Here is a 23,730-nt window from a genome sequence, read left to right on the forward strand (position 1 = left end):
CGACATGGCCTCTGTGAGATGACATTTACCGATAAACAGGAAGTCAGAATAATGTTTACATGAGAGCCAATGGAGAAAAGACTATAAAGCTCTGAAGGTAAAAGAGAATGAAATGCTGAACATGCGTTATGTGCAAGATCATAAACTCAGGTAGAAAGACGGCATGCACCTTGATGGGAGAAGCACGGTGAAACTCGTTCATATCAAATGAATTTTATGTTTACTTGTAATTGTTTTAATGCACTCTCTTCTATAAATACATAATTGCATCAGTGTGACATCGGTTTTCACTAAAGCAAACTCCCAGCAGCTCATCAACTACAGAGCAAGAGAGCTGAGAAACAAACTGCTAACTAAAGACAACACAACATTTCTGCTAAAGGGAAGGAAAACATTTCAGGGAAGATGAAGAAGTTACATCACACAGGGTTAGCGCATGCAAGACAAAGACACAGCCAGAGTCACGACACAGACGGAAGCTAGATCAGAGCAAAGAGTACAAACCATCTCTGACGCTACAAGTGGAGAGGACAAGAGGTGAATTCAGTTGTTAGTAATTAAGAAGACATTGAAGGAAACGTTTTAGGGCACTAAAGTGTGTCAGTGCAACAGTGCCTCCTATTGGCAATTCCCTGCTAAAACTCAGTGCTTGCTCAGCAGTTATTCTGCAGGAAGAATCACAGAAGTTGCAGCTGATTTTCAGCTCCAGAAGTCATTTTTTCTAATTATACAGTAATTCAAAACCTTATAATTGTGCGCTTTTCACAGACCCACAGAGAATGACGGATTGCTGTGGATATGGCATCCATACCAACTGAAGCTACAGCAGTGCTTCGCAAACAATTTCTCATTCCGCCTTTGGAAGCAGAGAAAAATGCTTCATATTTGTACTTCCTGATCCCACTTTAACCCACTGAATTGCCATCAACCATATGAATCAACCATAATCAACAATATTGGGGGAAAAGTACACTGTAAACATCATAACGACATTTAGTGGAATCAACTAATCTTCTATTAAAAAACGTATGTAAATATGTACTTTTACGTATTTTTTAAATTTATATTGTAAGTCAGGTCACCTTAAAAGTTTTATTTTTAGAACGTGAAGTCTTCTGACTTCAAATGATGAGTTGAATTTACTGCTGAGTGTTCACAGTAAGTGTCTAAAGAGGCAAACACTCCCAGACAAGCTTTACTGTAGTGTGAAGAACACACGTGTCGTCAATACATGTTGGACAGAAACCCAACTAATAACAGAAACAATGTGAGCCATGATGAGGCCCCTACCCTCGTACGCTTCATCACTTGCTGCCTTTTTACCAACTCTGGTAGAAAGTGGGTCCAACAGGAGCAGCCACAACAAGCAAACGGCGAGCGCTACTGACTGACTGCCAATGAGGTTTTCACATGTGAGGCTCAGTGAACTTGAGTTAGTCCAATTTACATTATAAAACTCATGAGACTCGTTTAATGCAGTGAACTCACGTATTTAAGGCAGCAGAACTTCTGTTTTAAAGCTGACGTTGCTTAAAGTGTTTTAAAGGTGCAACAAAACAAGTCCTGTTGAATGTAATTTCACTGGAATTATATTACCGTGGACATGAGCTGCCTAATTCCATTCACCTCACCCTGAGTTCCTGTTGAGCAAATTAAGCCCAAGCTGCCAAAAGAGAGAAAGCTGACACGCCCCACTCTGAGAGAGCCTGAGAGCGAGGTGGGAACATTTGTCACATTTTCCCCGACTTCAACTTTGACTGACGTATTTGGTTGATGAGCATCATCTGTCAAGATCTCATGCATGTTGTTTTGTGTCCAAATAAATCATGATAACAGAAATCTTGACAACCCTTATTTGTCTGTTCTGACCGCAGGAATTAGATCATCCAGCTTAAGTTGCCTTCGACATTTTTCCCCTCTGCGTCGCCCACAGAGACACCCGCCCCACAGTTTGAGAATCACCGAGCCAGCAATGACACAGCAGAAGCTAATGGCATGTTATTCCGGATAAGCCAAGATCATCAGCTGTCTTTGTTATTTCTGAATAGTGAATAAAATGTTAAGAATTTATTGCTTCACCAGACCAAATATACAATTACATAAAAACATATTAGGCCACTTTCACTTGTTTTCACTCCATTGAAATGCATAATGGATCATGAAAACATAACTGAGTGACTTTTTATTAATGTATTTTTAAACGAATGTGTATCCGGTTTCATGTCCCTGATATATAAATGAAGAAGTGAGACATATTCACCACTGAGTCAGCTGAAGATTACATTGAAATCTCACTGTGCTCAGCTTTTCCAGAAACAACTAAACAGGAATACAGAATTGGGTAATCCCTCACATCTGCTTGTTTTACTGCTCTATGCACAACAGTATGACAAACTTCTTCTATTTCAACATTAATCATTTTAATAAATGGGGGACTGGAGCTCTCTTGCAGTCCACAGCAGACCCTTTAGGACCAAAACTGCCCAGAAATGATTCAGCATGATGCACAAAGCCTTTCTTCATTTAAGCAAGAGGCAATTTGAATCTTCAAAGTGCTGATACTGATAATGAGACAGACTGTGGAGCTGGGTTTCACAGCTGAACCAGCCTCCGTTGTAGGTCTTTTAAACTAAATGTGGAGGGATCAGACACAGACAGGCGCTCACCTGCATCTCATCCAGCTTTGACTGAATATCTGGAGGGAAGTCAGCTGCCCCGCAGGTGAACGGATCAAACGGCTCAGCGCCAAACAGGTCTTTCCCTACAAACACAGACCGCAGATGAACAACAGCTTCATCAGACAGTGATTTAATCTACAAATATTTAAACAAAAACCAAGTGTATCTTTAACTGCAGATTTTATTTTTCGTCAGCTGGAGAACTAATTAAAACCCGTATGTGTTATGATGAGGAAGTCACGCAGTAGCTACTCACTTATATCTGGTGGTAATGTGGTCGGTGGGGGTGGTGGACAGCCGTTGCTGGACAGTGTGGGGACCAGCGGTGTCACAGGGGAGAAGGGAACCATGTCGAAAACGTCTGTAGACTGTAGCTTCGTGGAGATACTCCCTGCCTGTGTGTCAAGTCGCGGAAATAATTAAGCCAAGGTCAGACTTGTGTAAGCTCGGACATAGGCAAACAACATGTTTGTACTTTGTTTATAGAAAAGCAAGAGAAGAAGCGGCAAAAAGTGAAAGAGAGACAAAAGCCAGAGATACCTCAGCCTTAGGGACAGTGACAACACACAGAGCAGAAAGACAGAAAAAGCGTAAGGTGTTTACGCGAGGCCGTGGGATGCTGCATCCCTCGGTAGGCTTAGGAGGAAGGAGAGCGGGTTTGGCAGGCGGAGGAGTTAGTAGCCCGGCAGACAAGTTGGACTCCGGCGAGCTCATAGGAGTGAGCGTGACAGAGGAGATTTCCAGACAGGAGAGCGACTTGATGCTGTGACACCAGAAGAGAGAGGAGGGCCTCTGCAGCATGTACGCTTCATTAGCTGCGTTAATGTGCAGCGGCTAAGAAAAGATCGCAGACAGAAAATGACCAGAGGGAGAAAATTATTCAGTCTTGTAGAGTAGGAGAGGTGTGGGTAGTTGCATTTGCAGGAGGCTGTCACTTGGCCAGTAATGGCATTCGGCTCAATTAATGTATCACATTCCTCATCAGACCAATCAGGTGTGTAATTGCTTTGCGTCAGACACAGCGTCGACCCCCACTGACTGCATCCAGGTAGGTTTGGTCATTCCGAGCTTGCGGTGCATTTAATCACAGGAGCAATATCAACAAACCAAGCTGCACTTAAAAATCCCGTAAGCTTAACCCTTATGCCCCACATTTGATCAACTTTCGTAATTAAAAGATGGTCTTGGTTGTGCACTTTTGGCTGATGTGGAACATTTGAATCCCAAAATGATGTGAGAGTCATGTAACATTGGTAAGCTGTTAAGTTTGTCTGCAGACACTGCAGTTAAAGTGAGACTATGTGACTAATAATCTTAGTCTTAGAAATAAAAAGTTATATTCATAAGCTATAAAATGTACCCTTGTTAAAGTCAGTACACTCAGGGGTTGAGCTGCTACACACTTACATGGTCTGGCTTTATTTCTAGGACTTGTTATTCATCACCCATCCGATGTATATCATGTTTTTATATAACATTTGCTTTTGGTGAGTAGCATATAGGGAACTAAAACTTCATCTGGTTAAATCATAAAATCAATCTTCCTTGTACCGTGTACGACCAGTGACTTATGGTGGCTAATGTTTAGGTATGTACTGGAATATGTAGCAGATATTAGTCAGTTAATTCAGAAAATTTTATGTAGACTGTCTCAATTTTATTCTTTAGTCTCTAAACTGAAGAGGTGAGTGTCGTGCAGTTTGTCCTTACTGGTGGGACATGAGCTATCATCAGCTGTTCTTCAAGATCTTGAAGCTGCTGCTTGAGCTCCGAGTTTTCTGTTTCCAGTTCTTGAATCTGCATAAAAACAACATCAGTTCGGTCATTTTTGAAGCCACGGCGAATGAAAGCTTGGACTGCAGAATGGCATCTCGTACTGAAACATCAAGTATGAAAACCCCAACTTAACTGCTCAGCTTTAGAGAAATTCTCATCCGACTCCCCCAAAGCACATGTTCATGCACAGTGAGTGCACGGACAGAGTGCGCACAGGTAGACCAGCTGTGCTCATTACAGCACACAGCCACAGGTATTGTTTTGTTTGTTGTTGTGAGCATTTGATTTATTGATTGCTGCTTTAAGCTGAGGTGGGCACAATTTCTCTAAGAAACTGAATATCAACACAAATCCAAACACTGTCTCATGAAACAGGTCTGTCTCCAGCTTTTTTGTGATTTACATTATCTAATGCATTGGGATTTTAAATGGTTTGTTAGTAGGAGAACAGTCCCAATCTACAAAGGAACGCTTAATATTTGATTATTTTATTGAAAATTTCAAAATACCCACATTTTGGAGAAACATGGTTGTCACTGGACAATATGTTATTTTATACTGCAATATTAATACTGTGATACAGTAAATAAATTAAACAGCTGATGGGAATGTCTGCTTCTGATGAAATTAAATACAGAAACAAATTGTCCATTGATGTAAAAATCCAAAAATATTAAAGACCTGACAGCAGACATGTATCATCATATCACCCAAACCCTTCCATAAAATATAGTTTAACAAAACAATCCCACCACCATAAAACTGACAAAGACTGTGTGTGAATGTACAACGAATGTAGATCCGTCTCTCATTAAATGACCAGTCTACCACGTTTTATGTGGAAAATAAGTCTTTTTCAAGTAGCTTAAACACCAAATAATAATTATTCCAAATGCATTTTAATTCATATCCACTGGTGTTTAGCCACCACATCCTGTGACTCATATAATTCATACAAATGTTTTAATTAATCACCATTTAAACCAGACCAATAGGAAAGCTCCACAGTTTCAGCAGGGTGCAGAATAATTCAATTGCAGATTGGGTCTGTAACAACAGAGCTTGCTATCATTAATATTCATTACTGCCATTTTCATCAACACAGCTTAATTGTCCCCGCTGAATGATTTACAAAAATCAATAGAAGCAAGCTATTCATTAATTAATGAAAATATTAATGTGTCAGCATGGTGGTACAAGTTTTCAAAGTAAATTAAAGTCTGTGTGGGAGCAAGCGAGCTGAATCAACTGGACGTGAGACGTACTCTTTTCTGAAGGCTCCCAATCTGTTTCCTGGTTTCCACGTCTTTACCTCCGGACTCCAGGAACTTCTTGTAGGCCAAGTCGAAGGCCTGACCGATGGTTAGAGTTATCTCTTCTGCCTGCAGCAGGGGGAGCAAAGACTTGCTCATGTTGCATGTCACTACAGCTTATTTAGAGTTGAATTAATCCCTGAGGTTTGACTACATAATGTCAAAATATCCATCCAAATGACACAGCGTCAAAATATAAAACGCACACGATAATTCTACATTCTGTAAAATCACGTCATGTTCAAAGAAAAGACAAGGAAGCAGGAGACACTTACACACTTTTCACTGTCAAACACATAGCAGAGGTGTTTGTTGGACTCCGAGTCTTTGCAGATAAAAGTAAATATCCTTTTATCTGTTTTGTCGTCTGCACAGAAGGATATCCTGTGTAACTGACAGTTATGCTGTACATCCTAGAAAACAAACACAATGCATTCATTATGTACTGACTTCATGAATGTTGACTACCAATCATGTCTTTCTTTACGTGGTGTTTGTCGTCAGCATCCCTCCAGGTGCCCCTGCTGAATAACAAAATTCAAACATCTGGACTCACTTTTGTCTTTAGATCTAGTATCTTCACGCCGTAAATGGAGATCTGCAATTCTACTTTGGGGGTCTTCTGTCCCTCTGACTTCTTGATATGTCTCTGAAACTGCCAGTGAGGGAAATCACAAACAAACGTTTGATCAGTCCTCCCTGATATTTATAAGGAACAAAAAACACATGATAATGACGCACAGCAGTACAACTAGAAGCTTAGCTCCAAATCTTTTCAAAAACATAACCCATAAAAGCAGAACAAGCAGAAAACACAACAATGTCCTCTCAAAAAGTTGTTGTGTTGAGAAATGTGCTAGCAATCAAGTACCTATTTTGCACCTTTTGCAGACACAAAGCAACATGAGCATTTATTTGAAATACATTTTTGGCATATCTAAGTCCAACATTCACAGCTGCTAATTGCTCTGCTCCTCGCTAACTTTGTCGATCTGCTGATTGGTGCTGATCAGGGAGTACTAGTACTAGTATTAGAACTGAGGGTTGATCACAGCTGATAACTAATCAGAGAAGTGCCAAAAAATGATATTAGGATATTTCCTGGGATTTTGTCAATAACAATAATTAGACAGTATTTGGCATAATGTGTTTGTAAAAGTCTAATAATGCACAAGCTTAGTTCTAGTTAATAGGATGTTAAGTGTTGCTTACTAATGACATTAATGGAAACAGGTCTTATTTATTTAAATCTGAAGCATTCAAGTAAAAACAATATAAAACACTGAAACCTCCAGTGCAAGTATTACTGACATCAAACACGTCATATGTAGCTATAGCCATGAGCTTGCAGGTTAACGTCTTCCGAGCAACGTCCGTCTTTCCAAAACCAAACCACCTGCATGCCATGAGGTTGATCCACGGCTAGCAATTCAGTCTAACTGTGTAGATTAGTAGGGTCAGTGCTGTTAGTTCACTTATTTTTAATTTTTTATTTGCCTTTTTTAACTCTAGCACATGTATACTGCATGCATGACGCAGTGAATGCGCGGTCAAGGAGTTTTTTGCAAAGGGAGTTACATAGCCTACTCGCTAATGTCTGCTCACACATTGCTTCTTACTTTTAAGATACAAGAATATACAAAAAAAAGCCTCTGTATTATCAGTTCAAATTAACTGTTATCACTAGATTTTAAAAAAGGTCATCTTAAAAAATGCCCAGTTTAAACAAAATGTTTAATCTGTGATTTTTTCCCCTCTAAAATCAGTATATTGTTTGGGCTCTTGTTTAACAAAGTATTACAAATCTGTGATTTTTCCAAATGGCCATTCTTTTAAGCACTGCGAAAAACATTCACAGTTATGTTGCCAATGGACATAAATACTTACAGGACTTGAGGCAATGACTTTCAATCAATAACCAATGAAAATGTGTGTTAAAAAGAAAGTGAAGACACTGTGTCATTACATGTAAGATAATACATACTATCATGACCTATTATGAGTTAAATGTTGAGGAAGTATCTAATATTATCCTAAACTATAGCCATGAAAATGAAATAAGATGTTTGTCTGATTTCACTTTTCAATGTGGAACCCTGTGAAGACAGTGTGTGTGTGTGTGTGTGTGTGTGTGTGTGTGTGTGTGTGTGTGTGGCAATAAGATTATTTTTACAGCTTCTAACATTCTGACACTTAAAAGCTTACAGTAAAATCATATATTCATTCATATGCAGACACGAACACGAACAGACCGGGAGAGAGAATAGTAAGTGCGTGAGATTTATTTTACTTGAATTAAAACACAAGCATTTATATTCTAACTGATATGAGACTACAGTATTTTACCTAAATCATGGGCACATGCCTTCCAGGGCTGTCTCTCAGTTCTCATTTTTCAACTACCAACCATCGTTTCCCTTACAGAGTCTTTGAAAAGATAACTAAGCCTGTCCTAAAACCGGCTTTCAAGATCAAATGTAATGTAACAACAGAGCTATGGGTTTGGGAAAAACAGTCCTCCCCTCCGAGTGGCCTCACAGATTCAACTCTTGGCAGGAGAAGACAGAGGACAGGCCAGCAGGCAGCGAGTGAAGCCACGTTACCAAGAAGCTGTGAGAAAGGAAAAGTGGTCCGGGCTGCGGCTGTTCCCTGCATAAAGGCTAGTTTGGTTACAAGTCATGGTCATTGCAACATGCACACAACCATGCTGCAATGACCACAGGCTAGTGACTGATTTATGAATGTGTGTGACTAATTTGGGTTAGACAGTTACACTAGCCTATGTGTAAGATAACAGGCTTTATAAATGGCAAACATATATGTTTTATTGTGCGTTTGGTATTGTAATGATATGTTTAGTAATAAGTAAAGTTTACAAGCAATTGATTTTACTGCTTGGCTTAATCTGCGTTATATTTAGGAGCGGGGTCACTAAGGACCTGATTTATGTAGGAAAAAACAATTGACAATTAAATATTAAAGCTGCTGGAGTCAATATTCTTATATTAATCGTCTTTCAGCTCATTGTTTTGGTCTCACCGGCCTCATTAGCATTGTTTCTAGAAGCAGCAGGCTGTTTTCAGCAAAAGCTCTGAAAAAACCCAACTGTCCAGCACTAAATAGCAGACAGACAAGTTAGCGAGTAGATGGTGAACTTGATGGAACATTTAACCGCTAAAGAACCAGATATTTCCCTCAGGAGCTGGTGGAAACAAAAGCAGAGCTGAAAGTAGAGTTGGTCACTAAACTCCCTTTTCCACTGCACGGTACCAGCTCAACTCGCCCCGACTCTACTCGCCTTCTTTGGTTTTCCATTGGGGAAAAGTTCTACCCGTACCTCCTGCCTGGTATATCGAGGTTCCAAGCGCGCTTGCCTATTCACAAATCTAGCAGACACAGAGCAACATCAGCAAGTTCTGTTTCTGGCAACCTGATCTCTGTAAGCTCCGGCGTGTGACCAAAAATCTGTCCACTGAGACAAAAAGAATTTTTGGTCGCACCAATGGACCAAACATTTCGCAGGACAATTTTTTGTCGCCCTTATCTCTGTCTGTACTTTCCCCAAAACTCACCTGTGGAAGAAGGTGAGAGCCAATCGAAAGCAGAGGAGGAGCGCTAGATTTATACGCTATGGCGTTGGCAAAGCACGTACCCTCGCATTTATGCTGTGCTGGTGTCTGTGTTGCTCTGCAATTACACCGTTTCTATGTTCCACTGCGTTGTAACTGGTTTAGCCCTGTAAAACAATAACTGTGCAGCTCTTTTAAACTTTCAAAATGTTATCGACAGAATGGATCAAACTCGGAAAGTGAAATGAGTCATTTTGCGACGGTTGTGATAAAGAAAGCATCCACTGCTTTACAGCTGCTTTTTTGGCCGCTAGGAAAACTGGCTTCAAAACGTCCTGGAAGCTTGGAGAAAATGCGATGCTACCAAGCTGACCGATCACAGTTCTTGTGCTCTGCTCGCCGCAACGTGTTGTTAAATTTTTTGTGAGGTGCCAGTTGGGGTAACCACCAGCATTGATGAGTGACGCGGTACTGTACATTGGCGGTTCCTCGCCACTGATTGGCTCTGTTGTGAGAACTAAGTGTGTGGTTGTTGGTATGGGAAATGATAGAACGTTATTAATATACTGTTATGGTGCTAACGGTGCTGTGAAAAATGTGGGTACACCGAAACTTTGTGGCAGTGCATCTACATGAAACATTAGTAGTGCAAACAATGCAAGACGGTTTCTGTGAGAGGAACCTGTGAGCCAAACCCTAAAACAACAAGTTCAAGGAGACTGAAATACTGTGTAGAGCTGAGATGAGCTGCAGAGTTGGTGATAATTCTGTGTTAGTTACTACAAGCCTTGCACATTACACGTAGTGATTTAAACCAGTGTTTATATATGCAGCTTTAATCGATGCTAACAGTGTAATTTAGTATTAAAGGCTTATATTGTTTCAAGAAATCAATTTTTCCCCCATTTATATGCAAATGTAGGCGGCAGTGACGAATTAGATGATCTAATTTCATACTAGGAACCACTGGTGGAGAATATTAAGTGTCAAGAGTCTTTATGATGTGTCACTGAGTTCTGTCAGTGTATATTAAAAGTACCTGTGTGCTAATAAAGTGACTCATTAAGTAAAAATGTTATATTATTCAAGACGAAATGTTAGTCAGGGTAAGAAACAACAGGTTTCATGGCTGATAAAGATACTAATCTACCCGGGGAAGGTTGACTGCTGTGTGTATCCAGCAGTTAGAGGCATCCACACTCGGGAGCTGAGAAAGGGCACCTTGCTGGTAACTGATGACGGAGGGGGGAATGTTTAACTCACTCCCACCTCCCCTGCTTCTGAGTCTCCTATCCAATCCGTTCAACTCAAGAACGCTTTCCTATCCTTTAGGCTACAGCTTATTCTGAGGACTGGATTTACCTTTAGCTTTCTGACTGCATCCTTTACAACCTCTGTGCCTTTTGGGGCTTCAACCTCTGTGTTTCCAAGGAACTGGAAAGAGAACAAAAAGGCATACATCTATGATATGACAGCAACACAACAAAAAACATATAGTATAATGCACATATGGAAGTGTTTGGTGCATTAAATGGAAAATAAAGGTACCAAAGAGAAGATAGAAATGACAGAAGCATGCTTTCAATGGACCTGAAAAACAAGTATTTAATAAATCAAACCATGGAATTTGGTCATAAAGTGTAGGACAGCAGACTTCTATCTGCTTAAAGAATTAACCCCTTTATATTAGCACGCCAATCACATGTGACATTTGAGCAAATGTAATCGGGTATTTCTTATTCTTAAGTTCAACTGAATGTAGATAACATCTGTATTAAATTATTCCTCCTCACCTCTTTCAGAGACGTTCATTTACCATCTTCTACCATTTCATTTGCTATGGTACAAAGCATTTGAGGGATGCATGTACACAAGTGCGCGCACACACACACACACACACACACACACAGGAGCAGCACTTCTGCCACTCTCCAACAGATGGAGCCATTAACCTTTGTGCCTGGACATCGTGTTTTCCATCTGGCGGCAGCAGCAGTAATTGTTCCAGTCACACACACTGCTTCAGTGCCTCCTGAGCTTAATGTGTGTAGCCTGTTCCAATATCAGACTTCATAAACACTGATGTCAGCCCCTTGAAGGTTGGGGAAAACAAAATAACAATGTCTCCCACTGGAATACAGCAAACGGCTCAGACAGACATGGATTGTCTTTCTGACACAACATAATCTGCGTGCAGCTTTCCATGACTGGCCTTTGCTAATGTCCGTTTACTTTTGCAGCTTGCAGATGAATTGTCCCTGTGTATACTTTTTATGGAATGGTTGTCTGTCCAGCACACTGTTGTTCAGGGCATTTAATGAAGTTGGCAGCTTTGAACTGAAATTTGAACTGACATTTTGTGAAGCACGGTGTTCAATTAGAGGAGTTTTTATTTTTAATTATAAAGAATGACCAGTGTCAACATGGGACTTTTTTCCACATTTCTTAATGCAATGAAGCAGGAGAAACAACACAACAATGGCAATCATCAATAGAGCCAGAAAACAGATTGAGGCTTTATACAAAAGTGTCAGCTCCCTGCACCGCTGTGACAAATGTACTCTACACCTACTTAAGGACATGTCTGAGAGAGCCGCTGACAGACGCCCAGAATAGAATGGAGAAGCACTTGTTCCTGACCAGTGCATTCTGGGCTACGACTGGGGAGGTTTCACAAGGTAAACCAAGCTCAGAGGCTCATCCATCAACTGGTGCACGCAGCTGGAAAACGAACCACTCCTGTCCTTCATTCCACACAGTGAGAGTTCACCCTTTAGCTTACGAGGGACTGTGCACCCTCAAATGCAAAAACCAAACTCAATATGCACACAGAACACCAAGGCCGTAAGTTTCATTTCAAAATTGGAGGGGACACGTATAAAGTGGGCGTCTTCGGGTCCTTTAAATACCCATGTGGCATCTATTCACCTCAGAGATAAATTAATTCATTTATAAACCCCAGGACTTTAATAGCTCCTGTGTTTCAGCAAGTTTTCTGCTCATGTTCAAAACTTTCTGCACATCAAAACAATCAAAAATCCTTCCTGGGGACAGTAGTCGCTGTGTGTCCATCTAATTCTACACCCTTGCAGACAACACACTCCCACGGCAGGTCGTAAATTTCATCGAGATGACACAGCGAGGAGCGAAAACTGCACTCCGAGCTCCACGCCATCGTCTATGCACAGCTCACTCCTCCTGATGGAATGGTTCTCGGATTTTACCGAAGCAGTTTCAGAAAGGGCAGGATCTGTGTCATGTGCAATCGAAGTGACTCCAGATTGTTATGTGATTTGACTGTTGATGTTAGACACACTGATCCCAGCGGCTCGCAAATTCACCTCTGGCCCCTGGACTGACAAATCATTCATCAGTTCATGACATGGTGACAATTTGGCATAAACATGAAACTTGTGGTTTCTTGATTATTTATATTATATATATATATATGGCCCCTCAGTATCAATTAAAATCATTCCAGCTCTTATATCAGTGTCGCATCACTGAAACACAGCAGCACACCTGTCCAATCTCTTCTCTGTGAAATAGATACTTTCAAACACGGCAAAGGTTTTACTGAGGAACTGAGGTCATGTGGAAGTTGCCCAAATCCCACCCCCTCCCAAATGTTTATCTTTAATTCTTCATTAATGTCATTTTCAGTTAGCTGTTCAACCATATTTTTTTATATAGAAAATTAAACTATTCTGTCAAAGTTCTTTCTCTGGAAATCAAGAACTGCTTATAGACTAAAGTAAACATCCCAGAACTTTAGCTCAGATTAAGCATAAAATTACATTTGTCTTTCCATCAAACTACAGAAAATGTTTAAGAATTCACTGACCTGTAAAAGGAAGGATTTAGATCTGACTGACAGAATTTTACAGTTTTTGATAATCATGCACTTCAAGTCAAGTGTGTGTGTAGCTACACAACTCTTGCATACTACTAAACTCACTGGCCTAATATTATTATGCACATTTATGATGTTTTGTCCAGGACCTCTTATGGTGGCAGTGATTCGCAGTTTTTGAAATTCCATTTAGTCCATTTAAACATTTAAATACAAGCTTTACATACTAAAAATCTTAATGTAAAACAGTGAATCCGTAACTTCTTTATTGTTTTGTTGTGTTCTTGTTGTCCTCGAAGTATTCCGTTAAACAGAAAAGTCTAATAATAAATTAAATGTTTTTAACTGTAGATTATAAAACTCACAAAATGCCAGAAACATCTTAAAAAACATCTTAGTGTCCTCACAGCTGCAGCCCTGCATTCTGCTGTAGGATCTGTCACAGATCAAACTTCATGTTAGGGTTAATTCCAGAAAGGCTGGAGGAAACCTGTGGGATCACGAGAAGAGGAAAATATTGCACATGATTTAGTAGTGCCATCAAATCTAAATGATTCAACACACGACCTTGTTGAATTAATGCATCAAAATACTTCTGGATTTACCTGAGACATAAAGTTCTAACTAGCAAGACAGTTGTACAGTAAATTCAGCTTATTTTCAACAACTGTGATGCTTTAAAGCAGGGAGAATAGGCCAAGCACAGTCTCAGCACATTAGCCGTCTCATTCCCTCCATTTCCTTCAGCGATGTGTGATGTACTCGGATCTCAGCAAATTTAGCCAGACAGGCAACTCGTCGGTGAAAGCTGACAACATGCTTTGATTTTAAAGATGTCTCCTGTGCCAGCTCCCCCTGCTTCTTTGCTGCATACACTTAGGGAGCTTCAGAAGTTCGGGGGATTTGGTGGTTTTGGAGTTCCACCTCAGTTCCATCGTAACATTTCATAGGAGAGAAACTCTTTGTCGAAATGAAGCAGAAAACCCGTCTGAAAGAGAAGTGCTCCCAAGTGAGACAGTCCCCCTTCAAGATGTGTTTGTTGGATATATTCGAAAGAGATTTTTTTTTTTTTTTTTTTTAAAGTGATTTGCAACAAGCCGTGTTTCCAGTCAAGGGCGGAGCCGCCATTTCATTTCAAGTTATTCTCAGAACCAGGAGTTTTGGCTGGTTCGGACAGAAGCTTGAGTCACTTTACATAAAAACACATAAAGAAATCAAGAAGGTGAAAACACAGAGATACTCTCTCTTTCACCCCGTCACAGCACCGAGGGAAAACTGCTGCTCGGGAAGATAAATCCTACAATATTCAGTTAGACAGTTCATACTTGCAGTGAAGTGCCGTCCAAAAAGAATCACCCACCATTAAATATCCAAAATATCGTTTTCACATAATTGTTAAATGAGGTAACTTGGAAAATAAACGCATGCTGTGAAGGGTCAAAGGGCGTTGGGGCAATGCTGGCGGCTCCATCAGGTGCCAAGAGAGAGAAAAACTTCATGCAGCTTGTCTAATGAGAAAAGCATCATGGAACACCTGGACTGAGAGGTGTTGCTTTGATAAACCTGACGGAGAGGAAGCAAATCAACAGGAAGGTGGGAGGGACAAACCACAAGCCTCCCACTCTAGTTTAACAGCTTCTCTGGTCTTTTTGTGTTGAATCCTTTTACAGTCACAATGCGCTTAATGCTCATTATAATGCAACAGTCTAGCAGTGAAACATACCTTGACATTGTAGGGTATGTAATGCTTGGCCAGTGCCTCCGGGGTGTGCATCCATGATTTATCTGCAACGACACAAACAGCTCACTCAATACAGCAGTCTGAACCAGTGGTCTCATGCAATAAGATACGGCAAGTACACAATAGGCTTGTGCTGATTGGCGATTGGATCTGCAATCAGGGATTGAAGGGATCATCAGCGATTGGCTTTTCATGTGCTGAGGTGATTTTAACTAGCTCACTATCAGAACTAAGATGACACAAAAATAGTCTCTAGAATCTGTACCACACTGCAGTGTTTCCCACTCACTGATTTATTGGTGGCGACACGACACGCCTCTCTCTCACAAACACATTGAAACAGAGCTGTGTGTAGTGCATTCAGGTTAACTCTATCTTCTATCGTTAAATCTATTTTCTTAACACAACTTCAAAAAAGTTACAAGCAAACATGTAAGGAGCCTAGCTGGTAAGGATTGCTATGTTTACGTTAGACTCCAGCTGGGTTGTCGAGGTTAACACGCTGTACACAGCTGCTAGTCAATTCCGATTGCACGCCACAGTGCCATAGTTACACGGTAATTCTGTGCGAAACACTGTAATGTACATTTACAGATGTTTCTGGTGGCTTCTCTTAAAACTAATAAGCCTTTTTCTTCCATGCTGGCATTTCACTGACTTGCTGCAACGTAACGCCCCCCCCCCCCCCCGGTAATCTCAAGTTTCCATGATTAGACAATATGGAAATAGAGAAGATAAACCTAGTACACAAGTGGTTAAAAAGGGACGAAGAGGAATGAATATTCTGGAACAAAAACACAAAACTATAACATCAAAGAAAAAGGCAATGCTTTAGGAACGGCTTCACTCTCACACAGTTACAGTCTGATTTGTTGGTCAGTGAGCAGCTCCACCGGAACAGTTGGGGTTACGGGTCATAATCAACAGTGGCAATAAGGCAAGGGAAAATGCTGCTTTTCACTTCCCCACCCTTATTTGTCCTTCTTCTTGATCAAGTGATTCCATTCTAAATCAATGGATAACGTTTTTGGACACACAGAAGTGAATGTGTACCCGATGCTGCAAATTAAAAAGGTACCCTGTGGAGTTTCTGTCCACTAGTAGCTCTATGGAGCAATGCTCTCAAAAGGGGGTCCCTGTTTAGTTAGGGTTAGGGCAGTAACATGCAAAGAAGCATAGCAATGACCCGACAGGTAATGAACATGGATGTAAACATTGCACAACTTAAAATATTTTAAGAATCCACATTGCAGGTGTTTTGATGAGGAAGGAAAAACTGTAAACATGAGTTTTGGCGAGAAATACTGAATGTAAACGTAACTTTTGTTTGTTTACAGGAAACTCCACAGGGCACCTTTAAGGCGAAGATGAATCTGTGAAAGCTCAAAGTCCAACAAAACGGTTTTAGGAACCACAATCCAGGACGCACTTTTTACCTTGTCACACAAACGTACATACAGACTCCGCACATTCGTCTGGCCTGAGTGTATGTTGCTAGGTAACCAGTGTTGTAGTCATGACCGCCCAAACCGAGACCAAGTCAAGACCAAGACCAGTTCCCGACATTACATGACACAAAATGTGGAACGAGATCATACTTCTCAAATTGATCTGAAAGATCCACATTCCTATAAACGTAAGCATCTTTATTCAACACGCCTTTCCCATGTTTACCATCGCAGGGAGGGGCGACAGTCGTTAACGGAAACAACGCATTTTTAATTAGGGTTATAGGTTGCATTTGAAGCAATAAGTTTTACATCCTCAAAGTCAGGATGTTAACAAGTACATCAAACAATGCAAAAGCAATGTATTGATATTACCAAAGTCATGGTCTTGACTGGTCTTGAAATAAAATCCAGAGTCCTCAATGTCCGAGACCGAGTACAAATGTGGTCGAGACCGAGACGGGACCAAGACCATCAAAAAGTGGTCTTAAAACCGGTCTTGAGTACTACAACACTATAGGTAACATTTGGACAAGCTGTACATTTGCTGGTTGTCAATAACAAACACCGCACAGGGAGTCTAGCAGTCACATTTAGGCATAATAAAAAGGAGGTAAAAATTACAATTCAACTGTTGTGCTAATGAAACAACAGCACTCAGCCATTTTAATATTATCCTGTGATAGCAAGCGTAGAAAAGAGTTCATTTGCAGCCTTTTTGCTTTGTCTGTTTTCAAGCGCTATTACGCAGATGATCGAAAGCTAATAGATTCTCGATGTGACTGGAAGACACTCTTAGCAGACATTTATTGGTTGACTATGAACAGAAGAAATCTTGTATTTTGAAAACTGTTTCACAGAGTTAATATAATTTAAATGAACATCAAACGAGTATGATTTATCACAAATATTCACTGTACAACTTGTTGTATTGTGACAATAAAATCTACCTACCTATTAGTCCTACTAGATCCTAAAGTGTCGATATTTCTGATACCGTTTCCTGCTCCAGGATCGATACTCATTTAAAAGGATCGATATCTAAACTCAGTCATTTGGAGTGAGTGTTTTATCATAAGTATCTTACTGTCCCCAGGATGGTCTAATTATACTCGGTTGATAGGAACTACTTTTCCTTCCGCCTGTCAAAGTCCTGCTTGCACTACGGCTCTGTGACAGAGCTTCTTTGAAGTGAGCCGCTGCAGCCTTTACACGATTGAATACCGACTCTGGCCGACTGTAGAAACAGTCACGTCTGGCTGTATTTTAGCTGTGAAGGTAATAATGTTGCTCTGTGTGATGTGTGTGCAAAGACAGTGAAATACTTTGGCAAAACCGCAAACTTCGCTAAACATCTGAGATCAAGTCAAAATAATATGATGATGTTATGAAGCGGCAGTTCTGAGCAGGATATTTTCACTATAATTAAAGAATATGACAGTAGGGGAGAGCCGGGACGATTGAAACGCGGGACGAATGAAACACAGCGATTTTCTTGGAGCCCACACAAGTCTGATATTCCAAACTACCTCAGCACATAAAGTCCACAGTAACAGAACAGGGAAAAATCAGGTGGATACGTCGAACTTTCACAGAGTTATATGAAAGAAGCTGTTTTCAATCAGAAAGTAAATTCACTCAAGCAATCTTTTTTTTTGAATGATGAGTTGTGTTTATTGTTCCATGTGCCATGGTCGTGATCACATAAAAGATTAGTTAGTACTTTAACACATCCGGAAGTTTTAAATGTCAAAGTTTTACAGTTTAGAAGCTAGTGAAGATTAAACGTCAGGAGCCACTGTCGACACGCAGCCATTCTACCTCATTTAGAAACGGCGGGAGGCGGGCAGAGTCCACCGGGCTGCAGGCTGGACCACCAGGATACTCACAGACCTTTCGTTCAAAGTGAAATTATACTTCAGTCGTTCCACATTTTAACAAGATAAAACCTGGTATTGATAGAGCACACACGTGAGTTGTTGATGTCAACAACAAATGATTTCTGTCTGTAACGTTATATTTTAAAATGACATATATCTGAAAAGGGTTTCAATCGTCCCGGCCCTCCCCTAGTATAATGTCTTGTCATTATGCAGCTATTATTTTGAATTGGTAAGGCTACAGCTTACTCCTTATTTCTCTCATAAATACAGAAACGGCAGAAGGGAGGTCACATTAAACAAGAAATAAAATATGTAAAAAGTATTGGTATCGGCAATACAAGCCTGGGTATTGGTACTGGATCGGATAGGAATTAATTACTACTACCTATATCACATATTAGTGTACATATCTAGTAAATGACTTACTTCAAATTGACCACAGAGAAAATCTTTGAAAATCACACAGACACAAACTGAGCAGTGGATCAGAGATCATTACGGGCCACTGATGGTTTTCAGCATGTCTTAATCACCCAACTGATTAAGGATCCTTCTCTTTCTTCATTTCCCCATTCATAAACAGATAATCGCCCTGTTAATGAATCTTGCGACAAAAGATGCATGACTGTGACCTTGGGGCAAGCAAATCCTGCAGGGTGACTGCGTTGATCAAGACTGTACCATGTCCTCCGCACAAGTATGCTAATGACTTTGTTTACATTGATGTTGTTGGCTAAGTGGCTTGATGAATTCATAGTCTATTCTAATTAGTGTTAATTTGGTGCTCTGCATTTGCTTAATTGTGATTGGTTATGTTTGCTAATCTAGCATATTATTTACAAGGAAACCAACAGGCTTATTCTTGACTTGCAAAGGAAGTCATGTTTTATTCTTCTGGAAATCACTCTGCGGGCAGGAAATTAACAACGGTACAGTGAGACGACCACTAACGCACAAGGATGGTAACTTTGTTTGACTTTTCAGACACTGCGTGGTAACTTGGGAGCCTTTTCCTTTGCTTAAATTGTCTGCTTAACAGCTGTGCAATGAGATAATCCCTGCCTGCACCTTGCAATAGCCTCCTCCAAAGTGCAATCAGTTTCCTTGTGGGACTCTCAAATGAAAGTTGATAGAAGGATGATGTACCGCCTCCTTTCACGTTGAGCTAAGGAAGCTAAGATACTGTGAACTCCAAGAAAGAGTAAGGAGCAGGGAAGGATGAGAGTGGCGAGGGCTGACACAGCGGCACGGCAGGTAGGCTGACATTTTTTCAAGGTGTCAGCACACACTGTTCTGATTAAAGGAGGGAAGGTGGGGGACATACTTCTCTCTCTCTCTCTCTCTCTTTGCTGCATAAAATGGCAACTACGTGAGCACACCAAAAGTGGGAAAAGTCACAAGTGCTGCCCAGGGTTTGCCAAAAGGGAAGATTAACTGCTGGGGCGTAAGGATGAGCCGTGGCGTTTGAAGGTCACTGTGTGGTTGAGTTGTCAGGTGTTGGATGAAGATGGAGGGAAAAGTGTCAATGCCTCTCTGTCACACTGTAGTGTACGACATTCAGGTCTCTGGAGACAGGAAGCGCATTGCTTCTCAGTGCTTTCCGGTTTCCTGCGGGACCAGTTATGACGTGTGAAAGCATAAAGGTCACGAGTCCTTCATGCATCGTATACACTCCAGCAACTACTGTTGCTAGGATCAGCTGTCTTCATCTCTCCCCTGTCACATCGTGGGGTTGGGTCTTTTCTGACAATGGGTATTTTATAATTGTACGTCTTCTGCTAATTTCAAAGCAGTGAGATTATGGACATATAACATCCCTTGTTTATATACAGTTTATCTTTATAAAGAAAAAAATCCAATTGAAAATATGGCCTTGACCAAAAAGTCCTCCATTATTGATCGAGATGTTTAACCCTAGGCTCTTACTTTCTAACAGTGACTCTTATATTTGCCTTGTTTAAAATCCCACCTTATGCATTGGCAAGTCTGTGGACTAGAGACCAAAATACTCCCCATAGATACCTGCTCTAATTAAACAGCGGAGACAGATATAAATGGTTAATCGTTTGGAATGGGAGGGAAAAAAAGTACCTTTCGTTTCCTATAAAGGCTCATTACTTAGCAATGCAAATAAAAAAGGCTCTGAAGTAGTGATGGCTCTTATCTGCCTCAGCTGCAGATTACACACATGCTGCAACATACTACTGTATTCACATGTTGTGGAGCAGATCACAATTACATTACACAACTAAATTAAGATTCACTAAGTTACGACTCAAACACACGATGATGCCTTCATCACTATTCCTTTTTAAAGAGCAAAAAAATACATTCCAGGCCTCACTAACATTTGTATTGTGGCACTGGAGGAAAAGAGACCAACACCTTGCACAGAAAAAGTCCAGCACATCATGGTAATTCGTGGATTTATTGATGGTTTGATATATTACACCTTTTATCACAAAGAATCTCTCCTTATCTGCGAGCTAACAGCTGTATTTCCCTTTATCTCACATTCTACTGTGACTCCAGACATCAGGATGATAAAGGGTCCTCACAGTCTTTGATGTCCTATGTTCTATGTGTCCAATGAAACCCCCCCCCCCCACTTAAAACACTATTCTTTGTCACAATTACATATTCTTCTACACCTTTAAAAATTCTAGTCTAAGGTCAGGGAGAATATTTCACTGAAAAGAAAAACAACACAATATGTGCCAAAAGATCAGCTGAAAAGAAGCTTTTAAAGACCAGATATTGTTCAGCACTCACGTTGCTACATTTAGCAACTAATTTCCTAAGGAAATGTGTTTGTCATCCTCCAAATTAAAACAGCACTTTGTCTGATGTCTGTTCCATTTATGTGGTTGCTTCTTTATAGCACTTTGCAGTTTTTTTTAACCTCAATCCTTGTGAAAAATGAGTAGAATACAAACAAAAGGCTGCTGTACAATATTACTTCTATTACTACTACTACTACTGATAAAAACCACAGTAGCCCTTTGAAAAACATGATCTTTTTTAACTCATATTGTTAAGTGTTGTGCTCACCCCTCTTTAACATTCCCCCGAGCTTGGCTCTTACCTTTCAGAGCTTGAGTGCTGCGCTGCAAGTGAACAATTTTTCTATAGGGCCACAAGAAGTGGGCAGGCAATAGCCTAATTCACTGCAGTGTTCAATCAATGACACGCAATGAATTTGCTGGGTATGCACAGTTCTCCATCATGCGGAAGACAACTTCAAATGGGCTCCAAAGAGAAAGGTCCTGCACCACAACTCTACTGAGGCCCAGTAGGACAGTACTACTTTAAAATAAAGCATTTAACCTTTACTGGGCACAAAAACATACATCTGGTGTCATATGTCAACCACAGTTTGACATCAATTAGGAGGCCAGGGTAAAATGCAAAAAAAGGCTACGCTTAATGTTGCAATAACATAGAATTTAAAGGTGGTATTCTGCTTTTTGGCTTTTTCCCTCTCCTTTATTGAATTATATACCTTTTTTGTGCATGTAACAGGTTTGCAAAGTGAAAAGCCCAAAGTCTAGCCCAAAGGGAGTTCCCATCCACAGAAAACTCTGCTCTGAACTGCCTGAAAACAGCTCGTTTGAAGTCCAGCCGCTTCCCATTCTTTGACATCACAGGAATGAAAGCTAATGCCCCTCATAACTCTCGCCAAGCGGCTAGTCCGACACGCCCTCGGTGGAAAAACAGTGAGCTGCAGCACACAGCTCTCCTCTCCCTTCCAAACACTAGCTACCCTCCAGGCAGTCAGTGGACATAAAGTTGTTCCTGTGATGTAGAGACAGAGCTCAGTTAAAACTTTATGGATACAGATTAATAACTCACCGCTCTGAAACTCTCGCTCCAGTCCGTGTTGCCGAGCTGGTCGGCAACATGTAGCCTACAGCTGAACCCGAGCTGTTTACCGGCTTCTCGCTGACCCGCCCTTCTCTGCTTCTGATTGGCTAGTAGTCCTTAACTAGGAACTTCGCATGTGCAACTCCCAACAAAGATCATTTAGAGACAAGATGTGTCACTCCATAGCTAAAACGAAGCCTTCAACACAGGGTGGAAAGAGGAGCTGCAGCAATGTGCAGTATGACACAAAATATGGTGTTTTTTAAAAATGAAACCATGTAAACCTGTTCTGGTACAACACCTAAATAAGAAATAAGAACCTGAAAATGAGCATAATACCACCTTTTTAACATATCTACACATACAGCCAGACAAACTGAACCTCTCTGACAGTGAAAACTGATTATATGGTTACTGCAGGATTACTGTATTGGATTGAAGTATATTGTCCAAGTGCTTTTGTGTCAAGCCCCTGTGAATTCATGTAATGTCACATCTCTATTAGGTTGAAAAACTCTTGAAAGGGTTCATTCAATTTAATGTGGAGATCAAATGCAGAAAAATTTGCTGGTAGAAGAAATTCAGGGTCCATTCAGGGCTTATACAGATTACACTGAGGCAAAAAAGGAAACACTTCACAGACATGGTCATATGGCTTTACAAACCAGCATAGTCAGGGCAGACATTGAGATAATGACACATAATGGGAAGCTCTAAACTCTCTTTTTATATCATAGTCCTTCCAGTACAAGGTCATTAAAGATGCATCAATTACATTTAGGGGGGAAAAAGCACCATCAATGTATTTGTTCTCCAAAACAAACCATTAATGATGGCTTGTGTAATAGTTGCAGGGTACATGGCTGAACTGAGCACCACTTAGACCGCCATTTATATTGTCCTGCAATTCAGCTAAGACGGCCATGAGGAAATTAAAAGGCTTGTGTATCCTCAGAATCTAATTTTCTGTATGAGTGCCTTTTGTTGATTCTATCATAATGATGGATAGAGGACATCTGACCTTAATAATTATAAGGATGATGTGAATATCAAAGTTCAGATGAAAAAGTGCCATTGGCCATACCGCAATGCTCAATACAATGACTGTAGTTGGTTTGGTTTCACCAGCAGACATTTAGACCCGACGTGACAATACTTCTGTAATTAGTCACTGTTCGAAATTGAGATTATTAATATGGAGAATATGTCCTTTATTTTGTCCCAGCAGCAGAAACACACAACAAAGACAGATTCACCATGACTGTACCTGCCATCATATGTAAACTTGAGAAAGCTCTGGAGCTCTGGTTCCCACTGCTGCAAGAAAATCTAGGGCAAACGGCGCACTGTCCACGGCTACTGTTTAATCACAGAACATTGGACCATTACTGTCAGGCTATTCTGCTGCACTAACATGACTAATCTTCAGCTAACATCTGTTCTGGTATGGCAGAATTGTAATACATTTATTACTGCAGTCAATCAGCTCAGATATGACGCAGCACATAATTCTGACCTGCAATGAAATTAACCCAGATTTCTGCAGATAGGTGCAAAACACTGTGGATTCAGTGTGTTTCCAATCGCTGATAGAGTTAATTTGTC

At 40.6% G+C, this 23,730-nt stretch overlaps 1 protein-coding gene across 6 annotated transcripts in view; it reads right to left on the reverse strand.

Annotated features, from left to right (window-relative positions):
- gulp1a (GULP PTB domain containing engulfment adaptor 1a) overlaps positions 1–23,730 on the reverse strand; it is an 80,587-nt gene that overhangs the window by 880 nt on the left and 55,977 nt on the right. For 5 of the 6 annotated variants that reach the window (XM_046054610.1, XM_046054607.1, XM_046054609.1 and 2 more), the window contains 9 exons: positions 14,913–14,974; positions 10,699–10,770; positions 6,324–6,422; positions 6,043–6,180; positions 5,720–5,836; positions 4,389–4,475; positions 3,282–3,512; positions 2,935–3,073; positions 2,667–2,761 (listed from right to left, as the gene is read on the reverse strand). In XM_046054610.1, coding sequence (XP_045910566.1) covers positions 2,667–2,761; positions 2,935–3,073; positions 3,282–3,512; positions 4,389–4,475; positions 5,720–5,836; positions 6,043–6,180; positions 6,324–6,422; positions 10,699–10,770; positions 14,913–14,974 — 1,040 coding nt within the window. The remainder of the gene's footprint in view (positions 1–2,666; positions 2,762–2,934; positions 3,074–3,281; positions 3,513–4,388; positions 4,476–5,719; positions 5,837–6,042; positions 6,181–6,323; positions 6,423–10,698; positions 10,771–14,912; positions 14,975–23,730) is intronic. The other variant, XM_046054613.1, reaches the window with a different exon arrangement.

The sequence above is a fragment of the Micropterus dolomieu genome, linkage group LG07, assembly GCF_021292245.1.
Source record: "Micropterus dolomieu isolate WLL.071019.BEF.003 ecotype Adirondacks linkage group LG07, ASM2129224v1, whole genome shotgun sequence".
Lineage (NCBI taxonomy): Eukaryota > Metazoa > Chordata > Actinopteri > Centrarchiformes > Centrarchidae > Micropterus > Micropterus dolomieu.